General features: G+C 45.3%; 1 protein-coding gene and 1 long non-coding RNA gene across 5 annotated transcripts in view; one reads left to right on the top strand and one right to left on the bottom strand.

The window, feature by feature from the left end:
• The window catches only part of MCF2L2 (MCF.2 cell line derived transforming sequence-like 2), a 503,791-nt gene that overhangs the window by 288,155 nt on the left and 200,631 nt on the right, over positions 1–15,005 (top strand). For all 4 annotated transcript variants that reach the window (XM_056565304.1, XM_056565302.1, XM_056565303.1 and 1 more), the window contains exons 17-18: positions 8,269–8,384; positions 12,584–12,653. In XM_056565304.1, the coding sequence (XP_056421279.1) occupies positions 8,269–8,384; positions 12,584–12,653 (186 nt within the window). The remainder of the gene's footprint in view (positions 1–8,268; positions 8,385–12,583; positions 12,654–15,005) is intronic.
• Positions 1,487–11,488, bottom strand: LOC130361803 (uncharacterized). The gene is made up of 3 exons (XR_008891160.1): positions 11,237–11,488; positions 7,519–7,615; positions 1,487–1,848 (listed from the first exon to the last, which is right to left on the bottom strand). It is a non-coding gene; the product is annotated as an uncharacterized LOC130361803 (long non-coding RNA).

The following is a 15,005-nucleotide window of genomic DNA, read 5'->3' as shown; positions in this document are numbered from 1 at the left end:
TGTAAAGAAGGCTCTAATACTACTGTGTGAGACTGGCGTGCAAATTTTTGCATATGCTAATTTTCACATATGCTAATTTTTGCTTATGCTAATTTTTTAGCTAATTTTCACATGTGTTAATTTTCGCATACGCGAATTTACGCATATGCGAAAATAAAACGCGAATATGCGAATTTAGCGAATATATGACGAATATTCGTCCATATATTCGCGAATTCAAATATGGCCTATGCCGCTCAACACTACTAATAGGACACAATTAGGTAGAGTACAGCATGATATTATAGACTCACAGGGGCATCTTCTCTTAGTCAATCACAGGGGGACGCCTTCTCTGATCGGAGGAGTTCACTTTTTCTTTTCTTCTCTATTCGGTCAAGACCATCATAATGACTTCTCCCGGCCATGAATCGTCTCCACAGAACCTGCCAGACAAACATTTTAGGGTCCTTTCTCAAGCACAATCCTCACTTCTATAAAATAACCCCATTTGTATTTCCCCACAGTAATAGTTCCCACATATATAGTTGTAGGCCACTCTGTGCTCCCATTTATAGCTGTACGCCCCTGGGATAAGTAGTGTAATATATGTACACAGGACCCCACCTGCAGGATAGTGAGTACAGCTCTGAAGTATAATACAGGATATAACTAAGGATCAGTACAGGATAAGTAATGTAATGTATGTACACAGTGACTCTACCAGCAGAATAGTGAGTACAGCTCTGAAGTATAATACAGGATATACCGTAACTAAGGATCAGTACAGGATAAGTACTGTAATGTATGTACACAGTGGGGGACATGTATCATTATTTGTGTATGGTAGAAGCAGTTTACCCCTTTTCCCGAATTCTAAATTATACGCAGAAGCGCTAAATTTATCAATCAAGCGCAATTAGCTTCATAAATTGCGGGTAAATATAGTAATCTCCTCAATCCACTCTTTGGAAAATAGAATCGATGATTTAGAGCATCTTGCTACGTTAAGTCCAAGATGGCTTATATTTGCGCAAAAAAAAACAGCTCTTGCAGCTTTTGGTGTAAAGGAAAAGTACGCAGTAAATAAATCCATGCATACTATAGATGTCACTCCAAGGTACCCCGATTCGGCCACATCTGGAGGACATGCTCTACCAAAACGTGCACAAAAAAATGCGCAAAAAGAAGGGCTTGTGCAAAATTTTGCGCTAAAAAATACACACAAAACAGGGGTAAACTCTTTGATACATGTCCCCCAGGGACTCTACCAGCAGAATAGTGAGTACAGCTCTGGGGTATAATACAGGATATAACTCAGGATCAGTACAGGATAAGTAATGTAATTTATGTACACAGTGACTCCACCAGCAGAATAGTGAGTACAGCTCTGGGGTATAACACAGGATATAAATCGAGATTTTCCTAGCTTCCGCGACGGAAAATATTAGTTATATGAAGACAGGAGGCGAGTGTCTTGCATTAATCTTTCTTTATTAATGCCCATAGCAGAAAATTAAACTTTCAGGTTAATGTATTGAAAGAAAAACATTTTGCAAACTACATCTCCCAGCAGCCCCTTTGAGGACTAGTAGCCAATCATTATCCGATGACTTCTATAAAGGGGACTGCTGTGCCATAACTCCTTCTCTTTCTTGACCCGACGTCATAGCCGACACAGGAAAGCCGAACCTAGACTCCAACTTGACTCCACATCCTGACGACGGATCTCTGGAACCGGAGCGCCGTTGCAAGAGCAGCCACGGGGTTGTCGTCTTCCGAAGAACCGAACAGAAGAAACAACGTCCCAACGGGGACAACAGGAACATCTCATCCTCCGACATCTAAAGACAGGCGCTCTTCAGTATCCTGAAACCAGAAAAGAAAAAAAGAACACCATGACAGGGTTGGGTTGGGAGGGAAGACACTCGCCTCCTGTCTTCATATAACTAATATTTTCCGTCGCGGAAGCTAGGAAAATCTCGATTTATATATCAGACAGGAGGCTCGTATCTTGCAAGTTTAAAGCTAAACAGTAAACATTACAAATAACATGTATCACCAGTAAATTAGCTCACATTAGAAAGGGCCGACATGGATACGTGAGACTCCGGTCTGAAATAGAATCTGCGAAAAGTCATCTCTGATGACCAGTCCGCCGCTAAAAGCAGATCCACAAGGGAGCCCCCTGAGGTAACTACCTTAGTGGCCATGGCGCCCCTGGAAGAGTGTGCGCCGAAAAGGGAAACATCTATCCCTGCCATGTCCATGGCGGATCGAACCCATCGGGTAACGTCGCCGATGACACTGGCAGATGGGGTCGGACATAGGAAATAAGGAGTTGAGAGGACTCCGAAGACCGCAACCCCGCTGTCTGTGCTTCATATGCCTGAAGGCAACGAACAACACAGAGTCGAGGGTGGTCAGGGAAAAAGGGATAAAAGACCGAGTGAATCCCGGTCTTGGTCCTACAGAAGACCGAAAACCGAACGCCGTCTGGTGAGAATTGATGTGTGGATACATCCAAGGCTTTCACGTCTGAAACCCGTTTAATGGAGACCAGACATAAAAGGACGGTCAGTTTAAAAGATAATAACCGTAGGGGAAGGTGATCGTTATCCGCCCATGCGGAAAATAAGTCGAGTAGCTTGGCGACGTCCCAGGTGGCCTGGTATTTGGGACGTGGGGGTCGTTTAAACTTAATGCCCCTCAAGAGTCGACAAACCAGGGGATGTTTGTCGACAGGTAAAGTGTCTACCGGATTATGTAATGTAAGATGGCCGACCGGTAGACGTTAATGGAACTAAATGACTTCCCTGACTCGAAGGAGTCGGCTAAATAGTTGACCACTATGGATACAGGGGCGTGAAGTGGATCAACCTGCCGTTGATCACACTAACGAACCCAGAGTCTCCAGGCTGATCGATAAGCCGATCGAGCTGGGGCCCAGGCCAGGGCGAGAAGATCTCTAGCTGACTTTGAAAGTTCGTTATCTGATTCCGAGACCCCGAAACCAACCACGCCAGGAGAGGCAGGTTGCCCTCCAACACCAGAGGATGGAGACCCTTGGTTGGATTGGTGAGGAGATGTTGGAGGGGAGGAAGCAACCGTGGATAATCGATCGCCATCCCCAGTAGGAGAGGGAACCACGGAACTATGGAACTGGAACTATGTCGCGGAGAAGACAGAAGTGCCAAAAATCCTTTGCGATATCCGCCAGGATTTTGGATCTCGCACCTTACAAGCGGTTGACGTATTGAACCGCTGTCACATTGTCCATGCGCAACCACACGCAGCATTTGAATGCGTGTGGTAAGAAACTTTTTATGGCGAAGAATGCCGCCAGCAATTCCAACGCGTTGATGTGTAATAGAAATTCCTCTGCGGACCACGTCCCTCCTGTAGAGGACTCTCCGCACCGAGTGCCCCAGCCCTATTGGCTCGCATCCGACTCTATGATGAAGTCCGGGCTGAGAGTTGAATATGGTCTTGCCATTCCAGTCGACGGCATGACGCAGCCACCACTGTAGTTCCTCCTTGGCTTCCGGACAGAGGGGTACCTCGTCCGCATATCTGAGGCCTTGTCGGAGGTGTAGTGTTTTTAGTCTCTGAAGGGCCCGATAGTGAAGGGGGGCCACAAATATAGCCTGGATGGAGGCCGACAGGAGGCCCACCAAACACGCGAGGACGCGTAGTGAAACGCGACCCTTGCGAAGTACAGCCCAGATTTCCTTACGAATAAGGGCTAGTTTGGACTTGGGGAGCCGGAGAACCGCTTGTTGGGTATCCACCAAAAACCCCAGGAATTCCATTTCCTGAGCCGGGACGAGCACAGATTTTTCGTGGTTGACCAGGAAACCCAATTCCTGTAATAGAGAAACCGTCCAATGCATATGGGTAATGGCTTGGGTTCTGGACCGAGCCATAATGAGCAGATCGTCCAGATATATGATCATCCTTACTCCTCTGCTGCGCAGAGATGCCACCACGGGTTTCAGGAGTTTGGTGAAGCACCATGGGGCGGACGATAGGCCGAAGGGGAGGCAAGTGAATTGCCACATTCGCCCTCTCCAAAGGAAACGGAGAAACTGTTGGGATGATGGATGAATGGGCACGGTGAGGTAGGCGTCTTTCAAGTCTACCTTTATCAGCCAATCCCCCGGCCACAAGAGGTCCCGTAGGAAGTGGATCCCTTCCATCTTGAAGTGCCGATACACTACGTGTTGGTTCAAATTGCGAAGGTTTATGACAGGGCGGAATCCGCCACCCTTCTTCTTGACCAAGAAGAGGTTGCTGATAAACCCCGTGGGGGTTGGATTGACCTCTATCATTGCTCGTTTGGACAGGAGATTTTGTAATTCGTTGTCTATGAGAACAACGTTTAGGTCGGAGAACTGTGGAATTATGCCCAACACCGGAAGGGAGTGGAGCTCTATTTGGTACCCGGCCACCGTGTTGAGGATCCATGAGTCTGCCGTAATCGCAGACCAGGCGTGGATAAAAGACTGTAGTCTGCCCCCCACTGGGATATGTGAGTGTATATGTAGAGGAGTACTCACCAGTGAATGGTCGAGAGCGGGGATAGCCTCGGGCACCACGTCCTCTCCATGGTCTACCCCTGGGAGGGAAGAACGGCGCGGGTTGCGCCACAGGAATCTGGTAGGATGGAGGAGCCTGTGCATATTGAGCTGGAGCTCTGGGTGGTGGCCTGTAATAATTAGATCGGCCGGCAGAGCGGCCCCTATGTCTGCCGGCCTTTACAAAAACCTTATTTGCGGGAGTGGACTTTTTCAAGGACGTTTGGGCCTTGTCCAGTGAAGTAAATAAACAAACAAATTTGTTGATATCTTTAATAAGATTATCGCCAAAAAGCATGCCTTCAGCAGAGGGACCTGGTTCTGACTCAGCGAGATGGGACAGCTGAGGGTCCAATCGCATGAGAATGGATCTCCGTCTTTCGACCGAGCAAGTCGTATTTGCGGCTCCTAACATACAAATGGCCCTCTAGGCCCAACCTCTAAGTTGGGTGCGATCCACAGGCTGGCTGGATGCAGCGGCCTGCTCAGAAAGATTTAGGATCTTTGTCAAAGGGCCTAGAAGATCCAGGATACGGTCCTGTATAGATCTAAAGGACCGTTCAATGCCCTTTTTAGGAAATTTACCATTTTTGGTAAGGTATTTAACGAGGATGGGATCTACCGTTGGGGTATCGGTCACTTTCCTCGGAATCGAGGGTCTAGGGCATTCTGCCTTAAGTTTACTTCTATTTGATCTCTCCAGGGACCTACGGGTCCAGTGTTCTATAAAAGTAGAGACCTGTGGGAGAGGTGCCCAATCTCCGGAGCGAGGGTGGGAAATTGCATCCGGGTCAAAAAATGGCTCTCCGAGAGAGTCAAGAATTATTTCGCCCTGGGTTTCAGGGGTAGCGTTGTTGGGAAACGCAGTAGTCCCACTTTCCTCATCATATGTGTCAGACTCTGCAGAGGATTCAGATTCTCCAGACGTATCCTCCTCAGAGGTGTCCACATAAGAATCTGGCTTCGGATCTATGCCTCATAGTTGTTATCTCCTTGAGGCCCGAGGGTCGGAGAGAGTCTGATGGTAAAGTGGGTTGGCTAACCGTGATAGAGGTTGCCCGGAGCATGGAATATATCTTCCCCTGCCGGGGAGTCGTGAGCGAGCACTGTGTGCTTACGCTTGTGCGAGGCTTTGCCTTTCTTAATAATCGGGTCATTTGCGATCGGCAGTGATATTGGTGGTAAGGGTTGATGAGACCCTGACGGTAAAGCAGCAGATGCAAGGGCCGCTTGAACTGACTTGCTAATCAGTTCCTGAATTTGTGCAGCATTCATGAACTGCGCTGCTTCAGATTGGGAGCTCATCCCAGGAAGAGAGCTGGTATTGGCCTCCTCAGACATATCAGAAGATATATAAGGTAAGTATATATATATATATATATATATATCTAAGTGGTATATATAGGGTACTGAGAGGGAGGTCAAGGGGTAGACCTGCCAGGGGAAGGAGCCTATAGGGCAACAGTAGCACAGGAGGACAGGAAAAACCTGTTACTGTGACAATAGACCTGGTAGTAACTGCACAGATGCTCCGTAACGCTCAGGCTCTGACTCTCCTCAACGGCAGCGCTGAACTGAGGGCTGTGGTGAGAGGTACAGCCGAGCTAGAGAGCCCGGGGATGAAATCTCGCGAGATTACGCCACTCCGGGTCTCTGATTGGTCGCTGGTTGCCGCCCCTAGAGCGGACCGCCCCTCCGAGCGCGTCAGACGCGCGGGAAGGCTGAGAGTGGCGGGAACAGTGAACTGAGGGAGAAGGATAAAATGGCGCCGCAATATGGCGCCGGGAGAAAGGTATGAATGAACAAAGGGGAAAAGGGACGGAGCGCAGGGTCGTCAGTGGGGCGACTTGCGCCGGAAAATAGAGGGTGAAAACTGGGGACACTGTGCAACAAGTGCTGTGTCAGTGAGGAAAATTGAATTTAATAGAATTTAATACCACTCGGCCGATAAACGCAGTCACCAGCAGGGATAAGGACAGGGGTATACCGATAGAGTACCCCCGAATGCTAGGAAGGTATAAAACTTATATTTATGAATACAGTGTGAAGAGAAATACTTATCTGTCGCTATGAGCAGAAAGAAAGAGGAGGAGTTATGGCACAGCAGTCCCCTTTATAGAAGTCATCGGCCTATGATTGGCTACTAGTCCTCAAAGGGGCTGCTGGGAGATGTAGTTTGCAAAACGTTTTTCTTTCAATACATTAACCTGAAAGTGCTATGGGCATTAATAAAGAAAGATTAATGCACGATACGAGTCTCCTGTCTGATATATAACTCAGGATCAGTACAGTACAGGATATGTAATGCCACATTTTCCTTAAAAAAAATGGAGCTTTATTTTTGTCCTTGTACAGTCATATAGTCCACTATGCAGCCGGTAATTTGCCCCCTGTACGGTACAGATGGCATATTACTGGCTACAGAGGGGGCATGATGACTGTATAGGGGTCAAAGGGGCACTGGCTACATAGTTGTCATTATGACTGCAAAGAGGGGAATAGTGGCTACAGAGAGGGCATGCCCCTTAGCTGTCATAATGACAACTATGTATCAAGTGAGCCAGTGCCCCTATGACCCCTGTACAGTCACAATGCCCCCTCTGTAGCCACTATGCCCTCCTGTACAGTAATTATGCCTTATGCCTCCCTGTCCAGGCATAATGCCCCCCCCCCCTCCTGTAGCCTCTAGCCTGATATCATATGCCCTCTCTACCCATAAGGACCCCCCTTTGAACTCTAATATGCCCCCTCAGAGCCAGACACCAGAATAAAACTATCCCCATGATGAAATAGATGGACCTCCAGCTGTTGCAAAACTACAATGCCCAGCATGGAGGCATCCTGGTTATAATGCTGGGAGTTGTAGTTTTACAACAGCTGGAGGTCCATTCCTTTCCTGTGTAGCTCAGTGTTTCTTGCTGGGAATTGTAGTTCAGCACTCTGGAGCACATTATTTACACACCTGCCTGCACACTCCATGACTCCTCCAGGGTCTCTTCAGAGGCTCTTCATTCTCCACTGCTGAACACTGCGGCAAACCCCGCCTCCTCTATGCCTCCCTGCAGGTCACATAATGAGAAGTCATGTTATCAGTTCTTCTCCCGACACTGCAGGAATCAGCTGTGCAGAAGGTACAGTCCAGGGCTTTACAGTACAGGTTGGGAACCGCTGATCTAGAGATACAGAGCAGGTATTGATCGGGCAGTCACTGAGCTGTATGTGGAGATCTCTGCTTCTTAGTGACTGCCCGACCAAGACCTGCATGACAGCTGACATTTGGGGCACTAAGGTTTACATTCGGGGCACAGGCCCGGAAGGTTTTAACCTATCGATACTCCTGTTTTATGAGTATCATGAATAAAAGTGAAGTTTTAGTGGAGGTACTTTAAGGGGATTTTTGCCGTGGGTGTTTATGCCCCGAGTTTTTGTGAATTGATCCTTTTGGTTCCCTGATTCACATTGGGGGGTATTGTTTGTTTTGTTTTTACTTATTTTTTACACAAAACAGTGATTATTTAATAGCTACACATTATGACTTCATGTAACATACCTCAAACTAATGGCATATTGTACTGTTATACATTCTTTTTATATGTACAAAATTATTATTTTTAATACAAATTTATTTTCCTAAAGTGACTGCTTAAGTAAAGGCTTATAGATGCAGATTGTTTATTATAGAGTGTTAATCTTTTCCTATTGTTTACTGCAGGGTTATGCATCATCACTGGACGATCCTGAAATGAACCCTTTGATTCCTGTGGTATTACAAAACAACAAAGATGTCCTTTTCGGAAACCTTCCTGAAATATATGAATTTCATAAGAGGTATATATCATTTTTTTAAATGCGTACAGGGTGTGGGATTACAACATACTATAATTTACTAAGGCGTTTAAGAGAAATCATAAAGCCGCCAGAAGGTGGTAAGTAGTCACAGGTGGCTGTCACATCTTCTGCTTCCCACCTTGCTGCCTTGAGTGAGTGATGCTCCTCTCCAATACACACATAGGGCGCAACACATCACTCAAGGCCAGTGGGATCCCCCTGATCACAGGTTACCCCATTCTCTGCAGGTTTTAAAGCATTGAACTAGCCATTCAGAGTAATAGTATATCGTGATCCCTCTACCTGTCTCTGTTTCATGCTGCTTGCGGTTCATGAAACTGCTGACAGGTTCTCTATAAACTACAAGATTACATATAAGATACGGTTATATGCCGACCAGATGTTGTATAGTAGTTCCCAGCTAATGAATTCAAATTTTAAGGGGGGAAGTGCCTAAAACTAAATTTTATTGGTATGTATTAAAAATAACCCTATAAAAACAAGTGTTTTCCCAAAGGAAGAGGTGCTATTAAAGAAATATATAGTACAGAAAGATACAGTTGCATCTATAACCAACGGCCAATTGCTGTCACGTACTAGTCATGCAATATGGTATTACTTAATAGGTCAAAAGAATGTAAGTGCAATACCAGATATGATAAAAAAATTTGAATATTCAGTACTCATGTATTATCAGGTATACATAAAAATCTATATCATGTCCCAACGTACGTTTCTGTCCCACAGTGCTGTTAACCATTCACAGGGGACGTCCTCAGGGGATCAACCTGACTATACCAAAAAATACATATGGGTATATACAAAAATACTCAATCAAGATCAAGACAGAGTCCATAACACATATTGTATAGGATAGACTCAGGTATCCAAACAAATAACACCTCGTCTACATGAGTGTTAATGCATGACTCAGAACAATGTTATGTCTGCATATAAAGCACAGTTATAAAATATGTCCCCAGTTCGCGCGCAGTTCAAGAGCGTTTCCACATACAGAGGGGATGCTCATTGGCGCTCAGTGTGTTGGGGAATAGACATGTCGTCCAGATCGTAGCATTCCTAACAGACCTGCAGTGGCAGGTCAGCGAGTCTCGTTTACCCGTGTGGCGCGCTCTATAAAACCAATTGTGGTAACAATGAAAAGCACACTGGGAATTTGGGAAAAAGGTATACCGTATATACTCGAGTATAAGCCGAGTTTTTCAGCATGATTTTTTGTGCTGTAAACGCCCCCCCTTGGCTTATACTCGAGTGAACTCTCCGCCTGTCAATCCCTTCTCAGTGGTCTTCAACCTGCGGACCTCCAGATGTTGCAAAACTACAACTCCCAGCATGCCCAGACAGCCATCGGCTTCCCTCACCCTTCCTTCCCTCACCTCCCCTCGGTGGGAAGGAAGGGTGAGCTGGTCCGGACTAGTGACGTTGCCTTGACGATGACGCACAGGGACGTTTATGCACAGGGAGGCTGCACATGAACGTTCCTGTGCGTCGTCATCAAGGCAACATCACTAGTCCGGGGCAGGCCTGGAGTGCGGAGAAGAGGGCCCCCCCGGTGAAAATGGACAGCCCGGAACGACTAACCCTCCCTATCGGACAGTCCCTGCAGCATAGATGGCCTGGACCAGCTCACCCTTCCTTCCCACCGAGGGGAGGTGAGTTGAAAACTAAAGGGTTGGTCTGGATGATGACGAAGGCCGCAGTGGTCTTCAACCTGTGGACCTCCAGAGGTTTCAAAACTACAACTCCCAGCATGCCCGGACAGCCGATGGCTGAAGGGATTGACAGGCGGTGATGATGAAGGGGGGGATGATGACAGGGGTCTGGATGATGACATGGGGGATGATGTATTTCCCACCCTAGGCTTATAGTCGAGTCAATAACTTTTCCTGGGTTTTTGGGGTTAAATTAGGGGCCTCGGCTTATATTTGGGTCAGCTTATACTCATACTTATGCTGTTCAGTTTTGGTCGCCTGTTCATAAAAGGGACACTGCGGAGTTGGAAAGGGTGCAGAGATGCGCGACTAAACTAATATGGGGCATGGAACATCTTAGCTATGAGGAGCGATTAAAGGAGTTACAATTGTTTAGTCTTGAGAAGAGACGTTTAAGGGGGGATATGATAAATGTATATAAGTATATAAATGGCCCATACAAAAAATATGGAGAAAAACTGTTCCAGGTTAAACCCCCCCAAAGGACGAGGGGGCACTCCCTCCGTCTGGAGAAGAAAAGGTTTAGTCTAAAGGGGCGACACGCCTTCTTTACCGTGAGGACTGTGAATTTATGGAATGGTCTACCTCAGGAACTGGTCACAGCAGGAACAATTAACAGCTTTAAAGCAGGGTTAGATACATTCCTGGAACAAAATAACATTAATGCTTATGCAGAATTATAAAACTACATCCCTTTCCCTTATCCCCTTACATCCTTCCCTTCAATCCCCTGGTTGGACTTGATGGACGTATGTCTTTTTTCAACCATACTAACTATGTAAGTATATACGGTAATTTCCTTATGACAGTAAGCCATTTGTGTACATGCTAATTCAGTTCCCTTTTTCATGACTGGCATATGAACTGTAAATAGGCAGTTATAGATTTAAAACTTGAATACTTATATGTGGCTGTCACTTATGTCTAACTTTCCAACCTTGAGGAATGTAATGGTTGGTAATAATCCAATACCACACCACAAAAGTCAAGATATAGGCCTTATACAAGGTCCTGACAGTTGTATTGCAGTTTTTTCCGACCCCTTCAGAAAGCATAAATAAAAGTTAAATAATAAGTTGTATGTACCCAGAAATGGTGCAGTTGAAAAATACAACTCACCATGCAATAAGCCAAACCTCATACAGATTCATAAACAGATGTGTAACTCTTCATAGCAATGCTCTTTAAAGGAAATCTGTCACCAGTGTCACCTGCACTAACCTGTCGGTACCAACAGTGCAGGTGACACTGATGACAACTGTACTCTCCTTGTCCCATTACGTGGTGTGGATCTTCGGTAATTTCCTCCATTAGCTCCAGTCCTGGCAGCCGGCTTGGGACATGGGCAGAGCTTACTGACGTCACAGCTGCTGCGAGACCCTGCAGAGAGCAGCAGCGGCTTGGTGCATGGGCGGAGCTTAGTGATATCACCACTGCTGCTCCCAGCTGGGTCCTGCTGTGAGAGAACAGCAGCAGTGATGTCAGTAAACTCCTCCCATCCCCCAAGCTGGGTGCCCGGAGTGGATCTAAAGGAGGAGGTTACCGAAGATCCCCGCCACAGAACGGGACAAGGTGAGTACCATTGTCATCTGTACCGACAGGTTAGTGCAGGTGGCACTGGTGACAGATTTCCTTGAATATCCCAAAATCACACTATATTTTGGAGATGTGCTCTCCCATATATTTAGCTTAGAAAGTAGTAAATGGTCCTTCTACATGCGATAGAGAAGACACGCGCTAAGAAAAAATAAACTTTTCCCCCACTTTTGGCAGTGATTGGGAATGGGAATGCAGATTTTGTGATGTTTACATGTTTATTTCCTGAAAGAATAAATTCAAATGGTCACTGCTGGGATCCCCATGTTAAATGATATGATCACTGCTGGGATCCCCATGTTAACTTTATGGAGAGACACAAGTTTAGTTTCCATTGGTTTAAACTGGACACTATCTTCTGTAGATATTGTATAGTGAGTTAAATATTATGTATACATTATAACATTACTGTGGTGTCTTCATTTAGAGTAAAACAAGTCTACATTACTTACGATGGTGGATAATTATGATTTATGGCTACACTTTGTTATTCTAAAAACAGTAATATCAATATTACCTTGTTAAAGGAGTTCTGTATGTGTAGCATTGTGAAAACTCTGTAAAGCTGATTGCCCATGCCCATAACAAAACTCTGTAAAGCTGATTACCCATGCTCATAACAAAACTCTGTAAAGCTGATTGCCCATGCCCATAACAACCAATCAGATTGTTGTTTTTCTGTTTTGTTTTTTCATTTTTGAACAGGCCTCTGAAAAATAAAAGAACCAATCTGATTGGTTGCTATGGACAACTGGTCAACTTTTCCCCTGCACAGGTTTTGATAAATCTCCCAAAATATGTGTTCATACATTGGCTTATAAAACAAATCTACTGCACTAAAATGTATTTTTTTTCTGTTTCTTAATGTAGAACTTTTTTAAGAGAATTGGAAAAGTGCATTGAAGATGCAGATTCTCTTGGAAGATGTTTTTTAAAAAGGGTAAGCTAATTAATTCATTCTGTATGTGCAGGAAATGTCACAAAACTATTTTAAGCTCAAGGTTAGTCACAATTAGAAGGCTTGAAAAGATTAGTTGAGAATGTGGAAATGAATGGCTGCCTGCCTCATCTCTGCTTACAGACCTGTCAAACAGTCAGTAGTGCAGCATGCAGTGACTTTTCAGACCCGCAGCTAAATCTGTGCTATATGATGCCAGAGCTACATATTTTCTTAAAAGATATTCGGTGTAAACAAAAACTTAAATTATTAGCAAAATGTATATTTTTATTCTCTACCTCATTCTGTTCTGTCACATTTTCCTATCCAAAAGCTAATAAAAATGAAAGAAAACTTCTAGCATATGTTTGGCAGGTACTCCTTGGTGTACCTTGGTGTTACCTTAATTGAAAATGAGTAGATGACAACATTTTCAGTGCAACTGTATAGGCACAGCATTACATAGCTACAATCTAACCTTCAATTGGTTTGGTTTGAATAGTGACCACAGTCAGACTGAGGTATTTGAGGTGCAGAATCTTTACAGCAAAATTGCAACCAGAGGTGTCAAGAAGAGATAATCAGGGTAGAAGCAAGTACAGGGCACAAAAGAACAGCCATTCAGCCTAGGAAAAGGCTTGGTCTAAAGTCCCTGACTATCATTGAGATGTTAAAGGGGTTATCCAGGAAAAAACTTTTTTTTATATATATATATCAACTGGCTCCAGAAACTTAAACAGATTTGTAAATTACTTCTATTAAAAAATCTTAATCCTTTCAGTACTTATGAGCTTCTGAAGTTAAGGTTGTTCTTTTCTGTCTAAATCCTCCCTGATGACACCTGTCTCGGGAAATGCCCAGTTTAGAAGCAAATCCCCATAACAAACCACTTCTAAACTGGGCGTTTCCCGAGAGAGGTGTCATCAGAGAGGATTTAGACAGAAAAGAACAACCTTAACTTCAGAAGCTCATAAGTACTGAAAGGATTAAGATTTTTTAATAGAAGTAATTTACAAATCTGTTTAACTTTCTGGAGCCAGTTGATATATATATAAAAAAGTTTTTTCCTGGAATACCCCTTTAAGCAGGCAGAGCTCAAGAAAGCTAAAAAAGAGGCACAGGAACCAAAGTATCTAAAATGCATCTTGCTCAGACCAATAATTTTCTGTGGTATTGATCAAGAAGAAAGCAGAATAAACCCACTGTTCCATGTTGTTTAAAAAAAAAGAAAGAAAATAAAAACACTTTTCTTGAATTCTGCCAGTGATTATTTACTGTAAGAGACTTAGTAAATTTGGGAACCAACAGCAAAAGAATAGTCAGAACTCCTATTGCATTCAAAGTAGTGGAGTTTTTATTAAAGTTTTTTTTTCATGCTCAAAAAATACCACTGTGTAGTAGGGTAGTAGATTGTGACCAGCAAGTGCACTACACGTTATAATGTTACTGTCACCCTGTGTATGTCGTATGTATGTGCAACTATAAGGCTAGGCCTCCACTGAGATTTTTGCCCTGCGATTTTTCCCTGCGTTTTGGCGTTTTTTCTGGCATTTTGTCTGGCGTTTTTACCTTTGTGTGGAATTAGCCTTTTTTGGCCCCTTTTGTGTTTTTTTTTTTACAAAATATATCCCTTACCCGCTGTCACGATGCCGTCTGGCGGAAGGTGGATCCTCTGTGCCAGAGAGGGATTGGCGTGGACCGTGCTAGTGGACCGGTTCTAAGCTGCTACTGGTTTTGACCAGAGCCCGCCGCAAAGCGGGATGGTCTTGCAGCGGCGGTAGCAACCAGGTCGTATCCACTAGCAACGGCTCAACCTCTCTGACTGCTGAAGATAGGCGCGGTACAAGGGAGTAGACAGGAGCAAGGTCGGACGTAGCAGAAGGTCGGGGCAGGCAGCAAGAATCGTAGTCAATATGGCAATAGCAGGAGGTCGAGTACACAGTATGGACAAACACAGTAAACGCTTTCTCTAGGCACTAAGGCAACAAGATCCGGCAAGGGAGTGCAAGGGAGGAGATCAGATATAGCCAGGGAGCAGATGGAAGCCAATTAAGCTAATTGGGCCAGGCACCAAACATTGGTGCACTGGTCCTTTAAGTCTCAGAGAGCTGGCGCGCGCGCGCCCTAGAGAGCGGAGCCGCGCGCGCCAGCACAAGACAGCAGGGGACCGGGACGGGTAAGTGACCTGGGATGCGATTCGCGAGCGGGCGCGTCCCGCTGTGCGAATCGCATCCCCGACGGCCATGACAGTGCAGCGCTCCCGGTCAGCGGGACTGACCGGGGCGCTGCAGGGAGAAAGACGCCGTGAGCGCTCCGGGGAGGAGCGGGGACCCGGAGCGCTAGGCGTAACAGTAC

Source organism: Hyla sarda, chromosome 3 (assembly GCF_029499605.1).
Source record: "Hyla sarda isolate aHylSar1 chromosome 3, aHylSar1.hap1, whole genome shotgun sequence".
Lineage (NCBI taxonomy): Eukaryota > Metazoa > Chordata > Amphibia > Anura > Hylidae > Hyla > Hyla sarda.
The sequence above is the reverse complement of the archived record's forward strand: the minus strand, read 5'-3'. Positions and strand labels throughout refer to the sequence as shown.